We start from the raw sequence: 25,032 nt of genomic DNA, 5'->3' as shown, positions 1-25,032 counted from the left end.
CTAGGTAATATGACGTGATTAAAGGTGAGGTATCTCCAATTAAAGCCATGACACAAACCTAGGTAATATGACATGATTAAAGGTGAAGAATCTCCAATTAAAACCATATCTCACCTATGTGCATGAGAAAGGTGTAATCTTCAATGAGTATGGTGACGCGCAGATCACGGCCCTCTCGGTCGATGGTCACCATCTCCGACTGCATCCCTCTCGTCATTGTGTACACCACAATGATCACACACTTCGTGTTCTGATACCACTCATATCTGAAACAGTCAATCATCTACATTTGGGTATTATATCACTTGGTGTTCTGATACCACTCATAAGTGAAAATTCATCTACAGTTGGGTATTGTATTACTTGGTGTTCTGATACCACTCCTATCTAAAACATACAATCACATATATTGGTGTATTATATCACTTGGTGTTCTGATACCATTCATATCTGAAACATTCAATCACATATAGTGGTGTATTATATCACTTGGGGTTCTGATACCATTCATATCTGAAACATTCAATCATCTACAGTTGGGTATTATATCACTTGGTGTTCTGATACCACCCATATCCGAAAGTCAGTCAGTCATGTACAGTTGGGTATTATATCACTTGGTGTTCTGATACCACTCATATCCGAAACAGTCAGTCATGTACAGTTGGGTATTATATCACTTGGTGTTCTGATACCACTCATATCCGAAACAGTCAGTCATGTACAGTTGGGTATTATATCACTTGGTGTTCTGATACCACTCATATCCGAAACAGTCAGTCATGTACAGTTGGGTATTATATCACTTGGGGTTCTGATACCACTCATATCTTAAACAGTCAGTAATGTACAGTTGGGTATTATATCACTTGGGGTTCTGATACCACTCATATCTGAAACAGTCAATCCTGTACAGTTGGGTATTATATCACTTGGGGTTCTGATACCACTCATATCTGAAACAGTTAATTATGTACAGTTGGGTATTATATCACTTTGTGTTCTGATACCACTCATATGTGAAACAGTCAATTATGTAGTTGGGTATTATATCACTTTGGGTTCTGATACCACTCATATCTTAAACAGTCAATCATGTACAGTTGGGTATTATATCACTTGGGGTTCTGATACCACTCATATCTGAAACAGTCAATCATGTACGGTTAGGTATTATATCACTTGGTGTTCTGATACCACTCATATGTGAAACAGTCAATTATGTAGTTGGGTATTATATCACTTGGTGTTCTGATACCACTCATATGTGAAACATTGAATACACTGCAATTGTGTATTATATCACTTGGTGTTCTGATACCAGTCATATTTGAAACATTCAATACACTGCAATTGTGTATTACATCACTTGGTGTTCTGATACCACTCATATGTGAAACATTCAATACACTGCAATTGTGTATTACATCACTTAAGTTCCAGAGTTAGAAATTAGTTAATCTTTAAAAGTTACATACACAATTTAAATTGTTATGCATTGTCTGTTTCTTAACATTCAGACTGAACATATGTACAGAATTCATTTTTTTCTGTATTATATGTGAACATAAAAACAAGTACAGTTTACTCAGATAAAAAACGTGTAAGCTTATGAATCAATTCATTTTGTCATGCCAAAAGGTTAAAATCTATTGTTGCAACACAATTTTTAAAAGAACAGTTGTTTTCAAGCTACTTCCTTAAATATAAAGTAATTTATGTAATGATTTCAAGACTGTGTGATAACCTAGTTACACAGATACCACCATGTCTAAACCCAGCTTAGAGGGTACAACCCCACTTATTGTTTGGCATATGTGACAAAACTATTAAGCCACAGTTAGTGAGAATACTTATGTCCCAAAATGTAGGCAAGAAGCTTTTAATTCATGTTTCTAATGTTACAAGAAAGAGCAGTATGCTTTATTATATACACAGAAATAAAATATATAGATCTATAGAAACCACAAAAGTTATATTCGATGAAAAATCATATTTCCACTGTATTTTACTTAGTGAAATATATAAATCACATTTACTTTTTTGAACAAGTTCATGATTAAATTATCTCCCTTGTAAATTATTCTGTTTTGATTACTGAGGTTTGTGTTTGATGAATACCAATGCATCTGATTGTATTTGAATTTTTTTTAAAACATTTTATAAACAATGTCATGTCACTGAGTGTAATTTAAAATTAAACTTGATAATTGATTCGTTTTGTTTTTGTGTGGCTTTTTTTGGAGGATCAAATTGTCAGGTATGTTTGCACAGCAGTATTATTAAATAAATGTTAATTTAATAATTAAATAAAGATAATTTTCATTCAAATTTTATTTAAGTAAATTTTCAGGAAAAGTTCCATTAGAAGAAATATATCATGGTGTTTTCAACAGGAAAAGCGAAATATATTATCCAAAATTAGGAAAGATGACATAATAAATAGACCATTTCATGGTGTTTTTTCAAATACAATTTTTATGTCAACTCGTGATGTGTGGAAATATGGTTACTAGACCAGTAACTTGACCACAGGAAGGCTTTCTCAATATTCCATGTTCGTAAATGGAGATGTGATATTTGTCCAAAAATGCTATTTTCACCAAGTTTATACAGAAAGAAAAGAAAGAAATGTTTTAACAATGCATTCAACACATTTTATTTACGGTTATATGGCGTCAGACATATGGTTAAGGACCACACAGATTTTGAGAGGAAACCCGCTGTCGCCACTACATGGGCTACTCTTTCCGATTAGCAGCAAGGGATCTTTTATTTGCTCTTCCCACAGGCAGGATAGCACAAACCATGGCCTTTGTTGAACCAATTATGGATCACTGGTCGGTGCAAGTGGTTTACACCTACCCATTGAGCCTTGCGGAGCACTCACTCAGGGTTTGGAGTTGGTATATGGATTAAAAATCCCATGCCTTGACTGGGATCCGAACCCAGTACCTACCAGCCTGTAGACCGATGGCCTAACCATGACGCCACCGAGGCCGGTCTCCAAGTTTATACAATGCCCTTAGTTTTTGAGAGTCACTTGGTCATAGCAGTGAATCACAGCTTCATGATACATGGTAACACTAAATATTGAGCATGGCCTTTTGGATGGCTGGGCAGTTCAGGTGGGTGTGCAGGATTTTAACAGAGGGTGGGTCTTTACTGTTCTCCCCTGAAATTTTTTTTGAAAAACAAAAATAATTTGCTTGAGCAAGGAGGGATTTTGCCCCCCGAAAACCTCCCTCTGCACACTTGCCTGCAGATTCAATCTCAAACAATTTTACGATGTGGCTTTAAATTGCATTGATGATTTCTTTCAACTTACTTTGGTTTTTCTACAACCTGAGGTGGAGGAGTTAACTTCAAGAGGTTAGTTGCTGCTGAAAAACAAAATACAGTCAACTCATCAGTTTACTCGTTTCTTTTAGTTCTTAGCTCATTAGCCAAGTTAAAAAAAAAGTTAAAAGTTTGTTTTGCTTAATGACACCACTAGAGCACATTGATTTATTAATCATCAGCTATTGGATGTCAAACATTTGGTAATTCCTATATATCGTCTTTGAGAGGAAACCTGCTACATTTTTCCATTAGTAGCAAGGTTTCTTTTATATGCACCATCCTACAGACAGGATAGCATATACCACGATCTACTGGCCTTCAGATCTGTATCTTGTTAACAGCATGCTATATCTACTAGGAAACAAGGCATTTCGGCTACTGGCCTTCAGATCTGTATCTTGTTAACAGCATGCTATATCTACTAGGAAACAAGACATTTCGGCTACTGGTCTTCAGATCTGTATCTTGTTAACAGCATGCTATATCTACTAGGAAACAAGGCATTTCGGCTACTGGCCTTCAGATCTGTATCTTGTTAACAGCATGCTATATCTACTAGGAAACAAGGCATTTCGGCTACTGGCCTTCAGATCTGTATCTTGTTAACAGCATGCTATATCTACTAGGAAACAAGGCATTTCGGCTACTGGCCTTCAGATCTGTATCTTGTTAACAGCATGCTATATCTACTAGGAAACAAGGCATTTCGGCTACTGGTCTTCAGATCTGTATCTTGTTAACAGCATGCTATATCTACTAGGAAACAAGGCATTTCGGCTACTGGTCTTCAGATCTGTATCTTGTTAACAGCATGCTATATCTACTAGGAAACAAGGCATTTCGGCTACTGGCCTTCAGATCTGTATCTTGTTAACAGCATGCTATATCTACTAGGAAACAAGGCATTTCGGCTACTGGTCTTCAGATCTGTATCTTGTTAACAGCATGCTATATCTACTAGGAAACAAGGCATTTCGGCTACTGGCCTTCAGGTCTGTATCTTATTAACAGCATGCTATATCTACTAGGAAACAAGACATTTCGGCTACTGGCCTTCAGATCTGTATTTTGTTAACAACATGCTATATTTACTAGGAAACAAGGCATTTCGGCTACTGGCCTTCAGGTCTGTATCTTATTAACAGCATGCTATATCTACTAGGAAACAAGACATTTCGGCTACTGGCCTTCAGATCTGTATCTTGTAAAGAGCATGCTATATCTACTAGGAAACAAAACATTTCGGCTACTGGCCTTCAGATCTGTAATTAACTTGTCTACTAGGTACAGAAACACTACAGAGAAGTGAATTAATGACTACCGGTAATATTTAACTAGTCTACTAGGTAGAGAAACACTATAGTAAAGTGAATTAATGACTACCAGTAATAGTTAACTAGTCTACTAGGTACAGAAACACTATAGTAAAGTGAATTAATAGTTACCTAGTCTACGAGCTATAGAGAAGTAAAAACAAAAGGACAGAGGAAAAACTGAAAAACAGACATTTTGATTACAACAAAGACAAAATCCAACATAAAAACAGATACAAATAATGTCTCCAAAAAACCAAATGTAAATTTCCAAACCAATTTAAATGCAATATTTATATATGAAAATACGAGAGATTTAAAAAGACTAAAAAGGAAGTAATTTATTTTTAAAACTAATTTTGCCTGAATGTCTGAACATATATTTGATCTCTGTGATATTCCTCACACTGTCAGGTTAGACGAGGATTTCAGCAAATTCCTCTGATTTGCACACACATGACAGCACATAATGAGCCAATAATTAATCACACCATTTCTCGAGCAGAAAGCGGTGAGAAATTTAATTAAGGTGTCAGCCAACCCAATTATATGTTGGTAATTCATACTGCGAAACCCAACACGAGGGCGGCACATGTGCAAGTAGCCTAGGTAACGGTGAAATTAAAAAACCCAGAACTGCTTTGTATCGCAAGATGAAACTCGTGTAATTATTGAAGAGGAAACCACATCAGAATGGTGACAATTCAGCCAGAAATGGCATTACAGCAAAAGAAGCTTGAACAAATATTAAACTCATGCAATAAGTACTACATTTAAGACAGGTTTGTGGACAGACAGACAGACAGGGTGAACTGGCGGACAGGCACACCATCAGCTGTGATACAGCTAGACAGACAGGGTGAACTGGCAGACAGGCACACCGCCAGCCGTGATACAGCTAGACAGACAGGGTGAACTGGCGGACAGGCACACCGCCAGCCGTGATACAGCTAGACAGACAGGGTGAACTAGCGGACAGGCACACCATCAGCTGTGATACAGCTAGACAGATAGGGTGAACTGGCGGACAGGCACACCATCAGCTGTGATACAGCTAGACAGATAGGGTGAACTGGCGGACAGGCACACCATCAGCTGTGATACAGCTAGACAGATAGGGTGAACTGGCGGACAGGCACACCGTCAGCCGTGATACAGCTAGACAGATAGGGTGAACTGGCAGACAGGCACACAGCCAGCCGTGATACAGCTAGACAGACAGGGTGAACTGGCAGACAGGCACACCGCCAGCCGTGATACAGCTAGACAGACAGGGTGAACTGGCGGACAGGCACACCGCCAGCCGTGATACAGCTAGACAGACAGGGTGAACTAGCGGACAGGCACACCGCCAGCCGTGATACAGCTAGACAGACAGGGTGAACTAGCGGACAGGCACACCATCAGCCGTGATACAGCTAGACAGACAGGGTGAACTAGCGGACAGGCACACCATCAGCCGTGATACAGCTAGACAGACAGGGTGAACTGGCGGACAGGCACACCGTCAGCTGTGATACAGCTAGACAGACAGGGTGAACTGGCGGACAGGCACACCGTCAGCTGTGATACAGCTAGACAGACAGGGTGAACTGGCGGACAGGCACACCGTCAGCTGTGATACAGCTAGACAGACAGGGTGAACTGGCGGACAGGCACACCGTCAGCCGTGATACAGCTAGACAGACAGGGTGAACTGGCGGACAGGCACACCGTCAGCCGTGATACAGCTAGACAGACAGGGTGAACCGGCGGACAGGCACACCGCCAGCCGTGATACAGCTAGACAGACAGGGTGAACCGGCGGACAGGCACACCGTCAGCCGTGATACAGCTAGACAGACAGGGTGAACCGGCGGACAGGCACACCGTCAGCCGTGATACAGCTAGACAGACAGGGTGAACCGGCGGACAGGCACACCGTCAGCCGTGATACAGCTAGACAGACAGGGTGAACTGGCGGACAGGCACACCGTCAGCCGTGATACAGCTAGACAGACAGGGTGAACTGGCGGACAGGCACACCGTCAGCCGTGATACAGCTAGACAGACAGGGTGAACTGGCGGACAGGCACACCGTCAGCCGTGATACAGCTAGACAGACAGGGTGAACTGGCGGACAGGCACACCGCCAGGCGTGATACAGCTAGACAGACAGGGTGAACTAGCGGACAGGCACACCGCCAGCCGTGATACAGCTAGACAGACAGGGTGAACTAGCGGACAGGCACACCATCAGCTGTGATACAGCTAGACAGACAGGGTGAACTGGCGGACAGGCACACCGTCAGCTGTGATACAGCTAGACAGACAGGGTGAACTGGCGGACAGGCACACCGCCAGCCGTGATACAGCTAGACAGACAGGGTGAACTAGCGGACAGGCACACCATCAGCCATGATACAGCTAGACAGCCCAATGTGCAGCACCACACAGAATGAAGATGACTAACCACAATTAAAGCTGACTAGATTATTAACACAGAAATATGTAGCATTAAAGCTAATTAATATATAGCTAATAAATAAAAGTTTTTGTTTAAAGACATCACTATTAATTAACCATCAGAATGCTGAGGTGAACAAAGTACCTGAGGTGACCAATGCACCTGAGGTGATCAAAGCACCTGAGGCGATCAAAGCACCTGAGGCGACCAAAGCACCTGAGGTGACCAATGCACCTGAGGTGACCAAAGCACCTGAGGTGAACAAAGCGACCAAAGCACCTGAGGTGACCAAAGTGACCAAAGCACCTGAGGTGTCCAAAGTGACCAAAGCACCTGAGGCGAACAAAGCACCTTAGGTGACCAAAGCACCTGAGGTGACCAAAACACCTGCGGTGAACAAAGCACCTGAGGCGACCAAAGCACCTGAGGTGAACAAAGTGACCAAAGCACCTGAGGTGAACAAAGCACCCGAGGTGAGCACTCCACCGAGATATGTAGAAGACGGCTACACTAATACCAAGGTGAAACTTGCCTGTGTTTGATTTGTTGCTGCCTCGAGATGAGAGACTTCCTGTAAAACAAAACCAAACCATTATTCTAGTCATTCTTTATTTAGACCATTATTCTAGTCATGTCAATACCTGAGTGTCACTATTCTTTATTTAGTCCATTATTCTAGTCATGTCAATACTCGGGTGTCACTATGTCAGTATTCTTTATTTAGACCATTATTCTAGTCATGTCAATACCCGGGTGTCACTATTCTTTATTTAGACCATTATTCTAGTCATGTAAATACTTGAGTGTCACTATGTCAATATTCTTTATTTAGACCATTATTCTAGACATGTCAATACTCGGGTGTCACTATGTTAGTATTCTTTATTTAGACCATTATTCTAGTCATGTCAATACTCGGGTGTCACTATGTCAGTATTCTTTATTTAGACCATTATTCCAGTCATGTCAATACCTGAGTGTCACTATGTCAGTATTCTTTATTTAGACCATTATTCTAGTCATGTCAATACCTGAGTGTCACTATTCTTTATTTAGACCATTATTCTAGTCATGTCAATACTCGAGTGTCACTATGTCAGTATTCTTTATTTAGACCATTATTCTAGTCATGTCAATACCCGGGTGTCAATATTCTTTATTTAGACCATTATTCTAGTCATGTCAATACCCTGGTGTCACTATGTCAGTATTCTTTATTTAGACCATTATTCTAGTCATGTTAATACTCGGGTGTCACTATGTCAGTATTCTTTATTTAGACCATTATTCCAGTCATGTCAATATTCGAGTGTCACTATGTCAGTATTCTTTATTTAGACCATTATTCCAGTCATGTCTATACCTGAGTGTCACTATGTCAGTATTCTTTATTTAGACCATTATTCTAGTCATGTCAATACTCGGGTGTCACTATGTCAGTATTCTTTAGTTAGACCATTATTCTAGTCATGTCAATACTCGGGTGTCACTATGTCAGTATTCTTTAGTTAGACCATTATTCTAGTCATGTCAATACTCGGGTGTCACTATGTCAGTATTCTTTATTTAGACCATTATTCTAGTTATGTCAATACCTGAGTGTCACTATGTCAGTATTCTTTATTTAGACCATTATTCTAGACATGTCAATACTCAGGTGTCACTATGTCAGTATTCTTTAATTAGACAATTATTCTAGTCATGTCAATACTCAGGTGTCACTATGTCAGTATTCTTTAGTTAGACAATTATTCTAGTCTAAGTTAGTCATGTCAATACTCGGGTGTCACTATGTCAGTATTCTTTAGTTAGACGATTATTCTAGTCTAAGTTAGTCATGTCAATACTCGGGTGTCACTATGTCAATATTCTTTATTTAGACCATTATTCTAGTCATGTCAATACTCGGGTGTCACTATGTCAGTATTCTTTAGTTAGACAATTATTCTAGTCATGTCAATACTCGGGTGTCACTATGTCAGTATTCATTATTTAGACCATTATTCTAGTTATGTCAATACTCGGGTGTCACTATTCTTTAGTTAGACAATTATTCTAGTCATGTCAATACTCGGGTGTCACTATGTCAGTATTCTTTAGTTAGACAATTATTCTAGTCTAAGTTAGTCATGTCAATACTGGGATGTCACTATGTCAGTATTCTTTAGTTAGACAATTATTCTAGTCATGTCAATACTCGGGTGTCACTATGTCAGTATTCTTTATTTAGACCATTATTCTAGTTATGTCAATACTCGGGTGTCACTATTCTTTATTTAGACCATTATTCTAGTCATGTCAATACCTGAGTGTCACTATGTCAGTATTCTTTATTTAGACCATTATTCTAGACATGTCAATACTCGGGTGTCACTATGTTAGTATTCTTTATTTAGACCATTATTCTAGTCATGTCAATACTCGGGTGTCACTATGTCAATATTCTTTATTTAGACCATTATTCTAGTTATGTCAATACTCAGGTGTCACTATTCTTTATTTAGACCATTATTCTAGTCATGTCAATACCTGAGTGTCACTATGTCAGTATTCTTTATTTAGACCATTATTCTAGACATGTCAATACTCGGGTGTCACTATGTTAGTATTCTTTATTTAGACCATTATTCTAGTCATGTCAATACTCGGGTGTCACTATGTCAATATTCTTTATTTAGACCATTATTCTAGTCATGTCAATACTCGGGTGTCACTATTCTTTATTTAGACCATTATTCTAGACATGTCAATACTCGGGTGTCACTATGTCAGTATTCTTTAGTTAGACCATTATTCTAGTCATGTCTATACTCGGGTGTCACTATGTCAGTATTCTTTAGTTAGACAATTATTCTAGTCATGTCAATACTCGGGTGTCACTATGTCAGTATTCTTTAGTTAGACCATTATTCTAGTCATGTCAATACTCGGGTGTCACTATGTCAGTATTCTTTATTTAGACCATTATTCTAGTCATGTCAATACTCGGGTGTCACTATGTCAGTGTTCTTTAGTTAGACAATTATTCTAGTCATGTCAATACTCGGGTATCACTATGTCAGTATTCTTTAGTTAGACAATTATTCTAGTCTAAGTTAGTCATGTAAATACTGGGATGTCACTATGTCAGTATTCTTTAGTTAGACAATTATTCTAGTCATGTCAATACTCGGGTGTCACTATGTCAGTATTCTTTATTTAGACCATTATTCTAGTTATGTCAATACTCGGGTGTCACTATTCTTTATTTAGACCATTATTCTAGTCATGTCAATACCTGAGTGTCACTATGTCAGTATTCTTTATTTAGACCATTATTCTAGACATGTCAATACTCGGGTGTCACTATGTTAGTATTCTTTATTTAGACCATTATTCTAGTCATGTCAATGCTCGGGTGTCACTATGTCAGTATTCTTTAGTTAGACCATTATTCTAGTCATGTCAATACTCAGGTGTCACTATGTCAGTATTCTTTAGTTAGACCATTATTCTAGTCATGTCTATACTTGGGTGTCACTATGTCAGTATTCTTTAGTTAGACAATTATTCTAGTCATGTCAATACTCGGGTGTCACTATGTCAGTATTCTTTAGTTAGACCATTATTCTAGTCATGTCAATACTCGGGTGTCACTATGTCAGTATTCTTTATTTAGACCATTATTCTAGTCATGTCAATACTCGGGTGTCACTATGTCAGTATTCTTTAGTTAGACAATTATTCTAATCATGTCAATACTCGGGTGTCACTATGTCAGTATTCTTTAGTTAGACAATTATTCTAGTCTAAGTTAGTCATATCAATACTCGGATGTCAGTATTAAGGTTTCTGCCAGAGGATACAAAGAGTAAAATTTTGTACCCTAAAATATATATTTTTATAATTTTTAGAAATACTATAATTAGAGAAGTGCTGTTTACAATTTGACAAAGTACATGGAATGCAGTGTACACTTTCCAGTGATATCAAACCCATAACCACCTACATGTAGTGGCGGAACTTATCGTCTATTTTCTTTTTATTAGGCCAAACTAAATAAATTTCTGGTCTCTGGTCAGCATGCATTGATTTTGACCCTTGCACATAATTGCTTTTGTTTTCTTTATTTCCTACGGTATGACATCAATTTTTGCCGGGCTTTTCTTCCCACTAAATACACCCACATTTTCTGTGCAATCCATAAAAAAAGAAGAAAAAAAAGGATGCATCGCTGCATCAATTCTAGAACTTTGGTCTGATCTTTGGAGCACATTGATTAATTAATCATCGGCTACTGGATGTGAAACATTTGGTAATTTTGACTCGTAGTCATCAGAGGAAACCTGCTACATGTTTTCCTAATGCAGAAACAGATCTTTTATATGTACTTTTCCAGACAAGAAAGCACATACCATGGCCTTTGTCCAGTTGTGGTGCACTGGATGGAATGAGAGAAAAAAAAAATCAGCTGAATGGATCCACCGAGGTGGTCTGATTAAAGACCAAACTTTTGTAACTTTTGTTTGGCCTTATGTACACTAATATTATTTTCTGGTAGAAAGCCTAACTGTGTCAGTATTCTGTATTATGCATTCTCTAGTCATTCTTAATCTGCAGTCACTACATTACTAATATTAATTTGTAGATATTACATGTAATTATTGTTTAATCTGCAGTGACTATGTAATTATTGTTAATGTGCAGTGACTGTGTAATTATTTTTAATGTGCAGTGACTGTGTGATTATTGTTAATGTGCAGTGACTGTGTGATTATTGTTAATGTGCAGTGACTGTGTGATTATTGTTAATGTGCAGTGACTGTGTGATTATTAATCAAACTGATCAATGTACACCTTATCAACCTCACCTTTTCTGCTGGCAATGGCTGACTTCAGTGTGCCAACATAACACTTCTCCAGCATCGTCTCGGCATTCACCCACTTGTGAATCTACAGAAGAAAGTTTATCAGTCAACAGATCAAACAGGTCAACACTACACACACTACAATACATCTCTATCATCCTTCCTTCACTACTACACACACTACAATACATCTCTATCATCCTTCCTTCACGACTACACACACACTACAATACAGCTCTATCATCCTTCCTTCACGACTACACACACACTACAATACAGCTCTATCATCCTTCCTTCACTACTACACACACACTACAATACATCTCTATCATCCTTCCTTCACGACTACACACACCACAATACATCTCTATCATCCTTCCTTCACGACTACACACACACTACAATACATCTCTATCATCCTTCCTTCACGACTACACACACACTACAATACATCTCTATCATCCTTCCTTCACGACTACACACACACTACAATACAGCTCTATCATCCTTCCTTCACGACTACACACACCACAATACATCTCTATCATCCTTCCTTCACGACTACACACACCACAATACATCTCTATCATCCTTCCTTCACGACTACACACACACTACAATACATCTCTATCATCCTTCCTTCACGACTACACACACACTACAATACATCTCTATCATCCTTCCTTCACGACTACACACACACTACAATACATCTCTATCATCCTTCCTTCACGACTACACACACACTACAATACATCTCTATCATCCTTCCTTCACGACTACACACACACTACAATACAGCTCTATCATCCTTCCTTCACGACTACACACACACTACAATACAGCTCTATCATCCTTCCTTCACGACTACACACACACTACAATACATCTCTATCATCCTTCCTTCACGACTACACACACACTACAATACAGCTCTATCATCCTTCCTTCACGACTACACACACACTACAATACATCTCTATCATCCTTCCTTCACGACTACACACACACTACAATACAGCTCTATCATCCTTCCTTCACGACTACACACACACTACAATACATCTCTATCATCCTTCCTTCACTACTACACACACACTACAATACATCTCTATCATCCTTCCTTCACTACTACACACACACTACAATACAGCTCTATCATCCTTCCTTCACGACTACACACACACTACAATACATCTCTATCATCCTTCCTTCACGACTACACACACACTACAATACAGCTCTATCATCCTTCCTTCACTACTACACACACACCACAATACATCTCTATCATCCTTCCTTCACTACTACACACACACCACAATACATCTCTATCATCCTTCCTTCACTACTACACACACCACAATACAGCTCTATCATCCTTCCTTCACTACTACACACACTACAATACAGCTCTATCATCCTTCCTTCACTACTACACACACACCACAATACATCTCTATCATCCTTCCTTCACTACTACACACACCACAATACAGCTCTATCATCCTTCCTTCACTACTACACACACTACAATACAGCTCTATCATCCTTCCTTCACGACTACACACACTACAATACAGCTCTATCATCCTTCCTTCACTACTACACACACACTACAATACAGCTCTATCATCCTTCCTTCACTACTACACACACACCACAATACATCTCTATCATCCTTCCTTCACTACTACACACACCACAATACAGCTCTATCATCCTTCCTTCTACTACACACACTACAATACAGCTCTATCATCCTTCCTTCACGACTACACACACACTACAATACATCTCTATCATCCTTCCTTCACTACTACACACACACCACAATACATCTCTATCATCCTTCCTTCACTACTACACACACCACAATACAGCTCTATCATCCTTCCTTCACTACTACACACACTACAATACAGCTCTATCATCCTTCCTTCACGACTACACACACTACAATACAGCTCTATCATCCTTCCTTCACTACTACACACACACTACAATACAGCTCTATCATCCTTCCTTCACTACTACACACACCACAATACATCTCTATCATCCTTCCTTCACTACTACACACACCACAATACATCTCTATCATCCTTCCTTCACGACTACACACACACTACAATACATCTCTATCATCCTTCCTTCACGACTACACACACACTACAATACATCTCTATCATCCTTCCTTCACGACTACACACACACTACAATACATCTCTATCATCCTTCCTTCACTACTACACACACACTACAATACAGCTCTATCATCCTTCCTTCACGACTACACACACACTACAATACATCTCTATCATCCTTCCTTCACGACTACACACACACTACAATACAGCTCTATCATCCTTCCTTCACGACTACACACACACTACAATACATCTCTATCATCCTTCCTTCACTACTACACACACCACAATACAGCTCTATCATCCTTCCTTCACGACTACACACACACTACAATACATCTCTATCATCCTTCCTTCACTACTACACACACCACAATACAGCTCTATCATCCTTCCTTCACGACTACACACACCACAATACAGCTCTATCATCCTTCCTTCACGACTACACACACACTACAATACATCTCTATCATCCTTCCTTCACTACTACACACACCACAATACATCTCTATCATCCTTCCTTCACTACTACACACACCACAATACAGCTCTATCATCCTTCCTTCACGACTACACACACTACAATACAGCTCTATCATCCTTCCTTCACGACTACACACACACTACAATACATCTCTATCATCCTTCCTTCACTACTACACACACCACAATACAGCTCTATCATCCTTCCTTCACTACTACACACACTACAATACAGCTCTATCATCCTTCCTTCACTACTACACACACCACAATACAGCTCTATCATCCTTCCTTCACTACTACACACACTACAATACAGCTCTATCATCCTTCCTTCACTACTACACACACACTACAATACAGCTCTATCATCCTTCCTTCACTACTACACACACCACAATACATCTCTATCATCCTTCCTTCACTACTACACACACTACAATACAGCTCTATCATCCTTCCTTCACTACTACACACACTACAATACAGCTCTATCATCCTTCCTTCACGACTACACACACACTACAATACATCTCTATCATCCTTCCTTCACGACTACACACACACTACAATACAGCTCTATCATCCTTCCTTCACGACTACACACACACTACAATACAGCTCTATCATCCTTCCTTCACTACTACACACACCACAATACATCTCTATCATCCTTCCTTCACTACTACACACACTACAATACAGCTCTATCATCCTTCCTTCACGACTACACACACCACAATACAGCTCTATCATCCTTCCTTCACGACTACACACACTACAATACAGCTCTATCATCCTTCCTTCACGACTACACACACACTACAATACAGCTCTATCATCCTTCCTTCACGACTACACACACACTACAATACAGCTCTATCATCCTTCCTTCACGACTACACACACACTACAATACAGCTCTATCATCCTTCCTTCACTACTACACACACCACAATACATCTCTATCATCCTTCCTTCACTACTACACACACTACAATACAGCTCTATCATCCTTCCTTCACGACTACACACACACTACAATACAGCTCTATCATCCTTCCTTCACGACTACACACACCACAATACAGCTCTATCATCCTTCCTTCACGACTACACACACACTACAATACAGCTCTATCATCCTTCCTTCACGACTACACACACCACAATACAGCTCTATCATCCTTCCTTCACGACTACACACACACTACAATACAGCTCTATCATCCTTCCTTCACGACTACACACACCACAATACAGCTCTATCATCCTTCCTTCACGACTACACACACCACAATACAGCTCTATCATCCTTCCTTCACGACTACACACACTACAATACAGCTCTATCATCCTTCCTTCTCTCACATGGTATACTGCCCAGCTTTAGAAATTAACCATTTTATTGCCTAACTTTACCATTTTCTACAGTAGTAGGCACACACATGATGAATGCTTTGTCACCAACAAAATCCATACACCAAGGTCCAAAACACAATACATGTAGTTCTAAGCTAACCATTTATTCTTTATTTAAAACATAGAAATTGTCATCAACTAGTTTTTAAAAATCAAAACCATCAACTAGGAATAAAAGAATAAATAACTTTGAACAATACAAAAAACTATTTGCTGATCATACAAAGTGTAAAAGAAGTCCCTGTTGTTGGGGAATAAGTTGGAATATCACCATCGATCATCAGTTATGATCAGTTTACACCAACCAATCACATTTCGATTACACAATGGGTTAGAATGATATGAACATAAGAAAGATTTCAATTACAAGGACCATGACCCTATTGTCGTGTTGACTGAGACAGACCCTACAAATTACTCATTTTACCTTTAATAAGTATTTAGTATCTTTCTTCTATCTGTACACATGAAAAAAACACCAAGCCAAACGTGCACCAATTCCAGCATCTGATCTGGAGGAACAATTAATTAATATTTCCCACACAAATGATTATAGTTTCTTGTAACTGTTCATCACATCATAGTCTAACTACCGGTAAACCAATCAATTTTCAATTATAATTTGCCTAGTGATCATATCTTGCATGATAAATGTGTCTAGTATTTAACATAACAGGAAAGCAAAGCAAAGCAAAACAAAGCAACGGCTGTTTAATGAATGAATGTTTAACAACACCCTAGCATGGCTGTTTATAAATGTTTAACGACACCCTAGCATGGCTGCTTAATGAGTGAATGTTTAACTACACCCTAGCATGGCTGTTTAATGAATGAATGTTTAACTACACCCTAGCATGGCTGTTTAATAAATGTTTAACGACACCCTAGCATGGCTGCTTAATGAATGACTATTTAACTACACCCTAGCATGGCTGCTTAATGAATGAATGTTTAACAACACCCTAGCATGGCTGTTTAATAAATGTTTAACGACACCCTAGCATGGCTGTTTAATGAATGAATGTTTAACAACATCCTAGCATGGCTGTTTAATAAATGTTTAACGACACCCTAGCATGGCTGCTTAATGAATGAATGTTTAACAACACCCTAGCATGGCTGTTTAATAAATGTTTAACGACACCCAAGCATGGCTGTTTAATAAATGAATGTTTGACAACACCCTAGTATGGCTGTTTAATGAATGAATGTTTAACAACATCCTAGCATGGCTGTTTAATAAATGTTTAACGACACCCTAGCACAGCTGTTTAATGATTGAATGTTTAACAACATCCTAGCATGGCTGTTTAATGAATGAATGTTTAACAACACACTAGCATGGCTGCTTAATGAATGAATGTTTAACGACACCCTAGCATGGCTGTTTAATGAATGAATGTTTAGCGACACCATAGCACGGCTGTTTAATGAATGAATGTTTAACAACACCCTAGCATGGCTTTTAACGAATGAATTTTTAACGACACCCTAGCATGGCTGTTTAATGAATGAATGTTTAACGACACCCTAGCATGGCTGTTTAATGAATGAATGTGTGTATTAATGTATGTAGTAGTTATCAGTCAGTACAGAGAGATACGTGTATTACTGTATGTAGCAGTTATCAGTCAGTACAGAGAGAGATGTGTATTACTGTATGTAGCAGTTATCAGTCAATACAGAGAGAGATGTGTATTACTGTATGTAGCAGTTATCAGTCAATACAGAGAGAGATGTGTATTACTGTATGTAGCAGTTATCAGTCAGTACAGAGAGATACATGTATTACTGCATGTAGCAGTTATCAGTCAATACAGATAGATACATGTATTACTGTATGTAGCAGTTATCAGTCAGTACAGAGAGATGTGTATTACTGTATGTAGCAGTTATCAGTCAGTACAGAGAGATACGTGTATTACTGTATGTAGCAGTTATCAGTCAGTACAGAGATACGTGTATTACTGTATGTAGCAGTTATCAGTCAGTACAGAGAGATGTGTATTACTGTATGTAGCAGTTATCAGTCAGTACAGAGAGATACGTGTATTACTGTATGTAGCAGTTATCAGTCAGTACAGAGAGATACGTGTGTTACTTTATGTAGCAGTTATCAGTCAGTACAGAGAGATACGTGTGTTACTTTATGTAGCAGTTATCAGTCAGTACAGAGAGATACGTGTGTTACTTTATGTAGCAGTTATCAGTCAGTACAGAGAGATATGTGTATTACTGTATGTAGCAGTTATCAGTCAGTAGAGAGATACGTGTATTACTGTATGTAGCAGTTACAGTGTCCTAATCATGTGAACAGTTATCAGTCAGTAGACGAATTAGGACAGCATCGAAGTTTACACAAGACACGAGATTCCATCACTGATGATTTATTGCCTGGCCTCTGGTCAGTCACTGGTCAGTCATCGGTCTGTATCACCTCTAGCTTCAAACACTAATATTCACTTCCCACACAGAGATGCATCTTTTTCAAGACAAATTTCAAATTGTTGATATCTATATGTTACTTATGTTCACCAAATCCCACCAAACAAAATGCAACTGGTATTTGATTGTATTTCCCCATACAGCTATTTCTAGCACACACAGTGAATGATGGCCGGTCTTTAGATGTAAAGGGTGAAGCTATCATTTAATCAATACCATATTTACTTGTGAATGGACTCCAAATTCAGTAATGGAATAAAGACCCCTTGAAATCTATTTTCTCTTGGACACAGACAGAATGATTGAGCCAAAGTAAATTTACATTTGCTGATTTTCAGATTTCCACCGCTCTAGTCCGTACTGCGACATAATCACTGTTCTCGGGTTGAATATATAACCCTGTCACAGGTTATTTGTTATTTAGCAGTCACGGCACTGGAATAACTTCACAGTTATTTTGTGCTTAAACCAGAGATCTATCATTGGTAAATAAATCACAAACTAGCCTTCCAACATGTCAGCTGTGGGTTTGGTAAACAGGCTTAAAACCTAGACATTTAGACATACGACAATCTGTCAGTGGTGTGACTGGTAAACAAGCTTAAAGCCTACATGGAGACATATGACAACCTGTCAGTGGTGTGACTAGTAAACAGGCTTAAAGCCTACATGAAGAGTAAGACATATGACAACCTGTCAGCGGTGTGACTGGTAAACAGGATTAAAGCCTACATGAAAACATATGACAACCTGTCAGTGGTGTGACTAGTAAACAGGCTTAAAGCCTACATTAAGACATATCACAATCTGTCAGTGGTGTGACTGGTAAACAGGCTTAAAGCCTACATTAAGAGTAAGACATATGACAACCTGTCAGCGGTGTGACTGGTAAACAGGCTTAAAGCCTACATCAAGACACAGGGCTTCTATGGCAGCCCAAATCCCATGGCTAGTGATATTCAATGGGCTAGTAAATAACTACTATTGCAATACCCGATGGCTAGTGGTAATTGTTTTCGTCAAATGTTGCAGTTAAAGGAAGGGACAATTAAGGCATTTGGCCTGGTATGCATATTCAATGATATATAACGCACATTATTGTATAATATTAACAAGTATAATCTTATAGTTAATTAATAAAATGCTTCAATGTGACAGCTATTATATATAACGGGGGCAGCCATTTTGTACCATGCTAGTGAATATGCCCTCTGGCATGGAAAAATGTCACGTCAGGAATTAGTCTTCGAACTGAAGAAACAAAACATACCTGATTTTTGCGGATGCATCGCAATGTTCTGTAATAATATCCATCCCAGTAAGCCAGCAACAAATATATATATTATTTTTCAATACAAAATAAGCCATCATTGTCAAAGTATTGAAATAACTGTATAATGTTTTGTACATAAATTAACCCACGTACTGAAATAATAATCGGAGAGTGTTCTTGGTTAATTGGTCTTTTCTTTCCGTGGCCTGTACCTGTGGTTCCTGATTGGCAGGTGTATATTTAGATGGTCCCCAGACACTGTGTCTATACACACTAAAAAGACGTGCCACTTTTATTAAGATCACAATAGTCCAGTGGTTAAGAGCCAGATAACAACCAATCGTTCATTTTGTGGTTCAATTTCAAGATGGCCACCATCTGAACCCTATTTTCTTTCATATCGTTCAGATTATTGCAGATACAAAAACACTTTCAACTCCTATCCTTATGTTTTCATACTATGAGATCATTTATGAAGGCCAATAATGCCAGCCATCTTGAATTTCAAGATGGCCACCATATATCTTCAGACCCACAGACCTTCAATGACATATATTACCACTCATAGTGAAATGAAAATAATTGCATTTTTCTTTCTACCTCTTTAGAGTATCCCTTTAAGACAAAGGTCAAGCCAAACGGATTTCCCAGCTGCCCCCAGCCTACACAACAGTTGCCCCAGCCCAACTCTTGCCGAATAATGTCCTTGTTCCTGCTTCAGTTAGGCCTATGAAGCCACCTACCGATGATTGGGTGGAAGACCGAAAATCAGAGAATGCTTCAGCTTGGCTGGAAAAACAGATGGAACTATGCAGAGATGATGAGCTTGGAGACAATGACTGGATTTCTTGGGCTGCCTATCATGCAGCTAGCCATCGGGAATCACCTAGGCCGACAACAGAAATAGCCAATTGTGTAGTCCCAAAGAAAAGAAAATTATCACTTGGGTATCGTGAGTGGTCATTTTTGCTCGAACGTACCCTACCAATAGGTCTAATAATAAGCTTCTTTTTTTTTTTTCTTTTTTTTTAAGAGAAAAATACTATAACTCCATTTCGATCTATTGATGCAAATTGAAATATATTTAGTTAAATAGTTTATTATACTATCAAGTCATTTATGTTGTTTTACAAGTCAGGTTGATGAAAGCGAAAAGCCTTGTCGTAAATTAGAGTGTTTGTTTACACTGTGCTTAAGAGGAATTGGATGGAGCTGACGTCACTTCGCCCCAAGCTATACCACTGGACGTCACAAAAATGAAACAAAATGGCTGCCCCCAATTAGCAGGAATAATCATGTTTTTTTATTAACTCTAAAATTACGTGTTTTTTATTTGTTAAAGTGTCAGTATGTGTTGGTGGTCCAGGTATGCATCTTTCCAACACATAAGGCTTTTATTTGAGTTTACCCTCCCTTTAAGTTTATTTTGTAAATATGAATATCCTTCCCTCATCTCAATCCCCCAATATCAGTGTTTTTAAGCTCTATCTCCCTCTTTAGGTGATATATCTGGTTATTGCTATTATTTAGTCAAATTGTATTAATTTAAAGTAAAGTAGGGGTAGTGAATTTTTTATTGTAGCTAGTACATGTTTTAAATCACTGATCCCATGGCTAGTGGATTTTATAAAAATTCTAGAAGCCCTGAAGACATGACAACCTGTCAGTAGTGTGACTGGTAAACAGGCTTAATGCCTATATTAAGACGTATAACAATATGTCAGTGGTGTGACTGGTAAACAGGCTTAAAGCCTACATCAAGACATATGACAACCTGTCAGTGGTGTGACTAGTAAACAGGCTTAAAGCCTATATTAAGACACATGACAATATGTCAACCATGTGACTAGTAAACATGCTTAAAGCCTATATTACGACACATGGCAATCTGTCAACCATGTGACTAGTAAACAGGCTTAAAGCCTATATTACGACACATGACAATCTGTCAACGGTGTGAGTGATAAACCGGTTTGAAGCCTACACATGTATATAAGACATATGACAATCTGTCAACAGTGTGACTAGTAAACAGGTTTGAAGCCTACACATGTATATAAGACATATGACAATCTGTCAACGGTGTGAGTGATAAACAGGTTTGAAGCCTACACATGTATATAAGACATATGACAATCTGTCAACGGTGTGAGTGATAAACAGGTTTGAAGCCTACACATGTATATAAGACATATGACAATCTGTCAACGGTGTGACTGATAAACAGGTTTGAAGCCTACACATGTATATAAGACATATGACAATCATTATAGTGAAACTGGTCCTATATTATATTGGTCGTATATTGGTCTGACAATAACAAGTTCTGCTGAACAAGAGAGGACAAACATTAATAACAAACATAAAATAAATTTGAGACAGACACACACTAAAGAACAAAAAATATCAAGCCATTTGTCATACCTCATCAAAGAGTTGTGTGCCATCAATCCCAGCCCCCCTCATCAGTTCATCGATGCCCCCAGAGTGGAACTCCAGATAAGGGGTGATGTTGTACACCTTTCCTGAAACAATCAGTACAACAATACATTAGTAATGTTTATCAAACAATATATTTTATAATGTCCCTCAAATTTGACACAGACCAGATATAGAAGTTTATTGTACGTCACCAGTGCACTGTACATGTTTATTTATCCACACAGTTGTCAGTGATCATATACAATAGTCGTGTAATAACCATCTCACAAACAGCTCACTGACATCATTCTTCTACACAAGGCCTAAACATGTTGGTCAAATTGACAATTTTAGTGCGTATCTAGGTCCGTATTTCTGTTAAAACATATCATCACTGAGATAATGAAGAATCATATTCACAATGTGTATGCTGTACATTTCTTGTACTGAAAGCAGATAAAAACAATTTTTTTTTGTAAAAAAACAACAACCACAAAGCAAGATGCTCAAATATTTCTGTGGCAACCATTTATCTTTCTTTCAACAGGCATGAGACAAAAACTGATTCATATATTTTTAATTAAGTTTTATTTTTATCTTAATTAAAACTAGCTATGAAACGCCAGCATAAATAATGATGTAAACATTACAAATAACATGACAATGGGTTCAATGACAATATATATACACACATAGTGAAAGCCTTCTAAACTAGACAGCCACAGGACCAAGTAAAATGTCTAGCTTTAAGGGGTACCCTGGTGGATTTAAAGAGGTTCTGTATGAATATTTTGAAAAGAACAGTGTAAAACATCGAGTTCACTGAGGGCAGGCATTGAAGTACAAAATGGAATTCGAGACTGGTTGTCCAGGTTACCAGGTATCAGGAAGTCGAGAATGGTACTTTGTTATCCACAATTTAATGTTATTAAAGTGAAACTACAGCACCTAAAGTTGAATCAGTTGAGTGTTATTTAGATACACATACCTTGTTAGTACAGCGAGGTGAGTGATTTGAATGACTAACAAATCACCAGTGTGTCTGTGAAGGGACTTTATAGTAATGGAAATACAAATGTATTTTGTGGTAACCTGTACATGGATGACCAGACACATCACATATTTCAGTGCCTGTGATGGTCCTACTTCAAGAGGTTTTACTGTCAATGATGCTTGCTTGATGTCTCCAGCAATCTGAAAAATGAGATCTACTCTACTGTATGGCTTCCCCAAATAAACCAATCTGACCCAAGTGGGCTACGTTTTGTCCGATGGACACAGACACAGGCAGCATGAAGACGACTGGTGACAGTTAATCTATTCTGATTGACCGGTACTGTTTCCTGATGGACACAGGCAGCATGAAGACGACTGGTGACAGTTAATCTATTCTGATTGACCGGTACTGTTTCCTGATGGACACAGGCAGCATGAAGACGACTGGTGACAGTTAATCTATTCTGATTGACCGGTACTGTTTCCTGATGGACACAGGCAGCATGAAGACGACTGGTGACAGTTAATCTATTCTGATTGACTGGTACTGTTTCCTGATGGACACAGGCAGCATGAAGACGACTGGTGACAGTTAATCTATTCTGATTGACCGGTACTGTTTCCTGATGGACACAGGCAGCATGAAGACGACTGGTGACAGTTAATCTATTCTGATTGACCGGTACTGTTTCCTGATGGACACAGGCAGCATGAAGACGACTGGTGACAGTTAATCTATTCTGATTGACCGGTACTGTTTCCTGATGGACACAGACACAGGCAGCATGAAGACGACTGGTGACAGTTAATCTATTCTGATTGACCGGTACTGTTTCCTGATGGACACAGGCAGCATGAAGACGACTGGTGACAGTTAATCTATTCTGATTGACCGGTACTGTTTCCTGATGGACACAGACGCAGGCAGCATGAAGACGACTGGTGACAGTTAATCTATTCTGATTGACCGGTACTGTTTCCTGATGGACACAGGCAGCATGAAGACGACTGGTGACAGTTAATCTATTCTGATTGACCGGTACTGTTTCCTGATGGACACAGACACAGGCAGCATGAAGACGACTGGTGACAGTTAATCTATTCTGATTGACCGGTACTGTTTCCTGATGGACACAGGCAGCATGAAGACGACTGGTGACAGTTAATCTATTCTGATTGACCGGTACTGTTTCCTGATGGACACAGACACAGGCAGCATGAAGACGACTGGTGACAGTTAATCTATTCTGATTGACCGGTACTGTTTCCTGATGGACACAGGCAGCATGAAGACGACTGGTGACAGTTAATCTATTCTGATTGACCGGTACTGTTTCCTGATGGACACAGACACAGGCAGCATGAAGACGACTGGTGACAGTTAATCTATTCTGATTGACCGGTACTGTTTCCTGATGGACACAGGCAGCATGAAGACGACTGGTGACAGTTAATCTATTCTGATTGACCGGTACTGTTTCCTGATGGACACAGGCAGCATGAAGACACTGGTGACAGTTAATCTATTCTGATTGACCGGTACTGTTTCCTGATGGACACAGACACAGGCAGCATGAAGACGACTGGTGACAGTTAATCTATTCTGATTGACCGGTACTGTTTCCTGATGGACACAGGCAGCATGAAGACGACTGGTGACAGTTAATCTATTCTGATTGACCGGTACTGTTTCCTGATGGACACAGACACAGGCAGCATGAAGACGACTGGTGACAGTTAATCTATTCTGATTGACCGGTACTGTTTCCTGATGGACACAGGCAGCATGAAGACGACTGGTGACAGTTAATCTATTCTGATTGACCGGTACTGTTTCCTGATGGACACAGGCAGCATGAAGACGACTGGTGACAGTTAATCTATTCTGATT

At 39.0% G+C, this 25,032-nt stretch overlaps 1 protein-coding gene across 1 annotated transcript in view; it reads right to left on the bottom strand.

The window, feature by feature from the left end:
• The window catches only part of LOC121371907 (cytochrome b5 reductase 4-like), a 93,789-nt gene that overhangs the window by 19,252 nt on the left and 49,505 nt on the right, over positions 1-25,032 (bottom strand). The window contains exons 3-7 of the mRNA XM_041498148.1: positions 22,149-22,249; positions 11,952-12,033; positions 7,634-7,672; positions 3,329-3,383; positions 115-266 (exon numbers count right to left, since the gene is read on the bottom strand). Coding sequence (XP_041354082.1) covers positions 115-266; positions 3,329-3,383; positions 7,634-7,672; positions 11,952-12,033; positions 22,149-22,249 — 429 coding nt within the window. The remainder of the gene's footprint in view (positions 1-114; positions 267-3,328; positions 3,384-7,633; positions 7,673-11,951; positions 12,034-22,148; positions 22,250-25,032) is intronic.

The sequence above is a fragment of the Gigantopelta aegis genome, chromosome 4 (assembly GCF_016097555.1).
Source record: "Gigantopelta aegis isolate Gae_Host chromosome 4, Gae_host_genome, whole genome shotgun sequence".
NCBI lineage: Eukaryota > Metazoa > Mollusca > Gastropoda > Neomphalida > Peltospiridae > Gigantopelta > Gigantopelta aegis.
The sequence above is the reverse complement of the archived record's forward strand: the minus strand, read 5'-3'. Positions and strand labels throughout refer to the sequence as shown.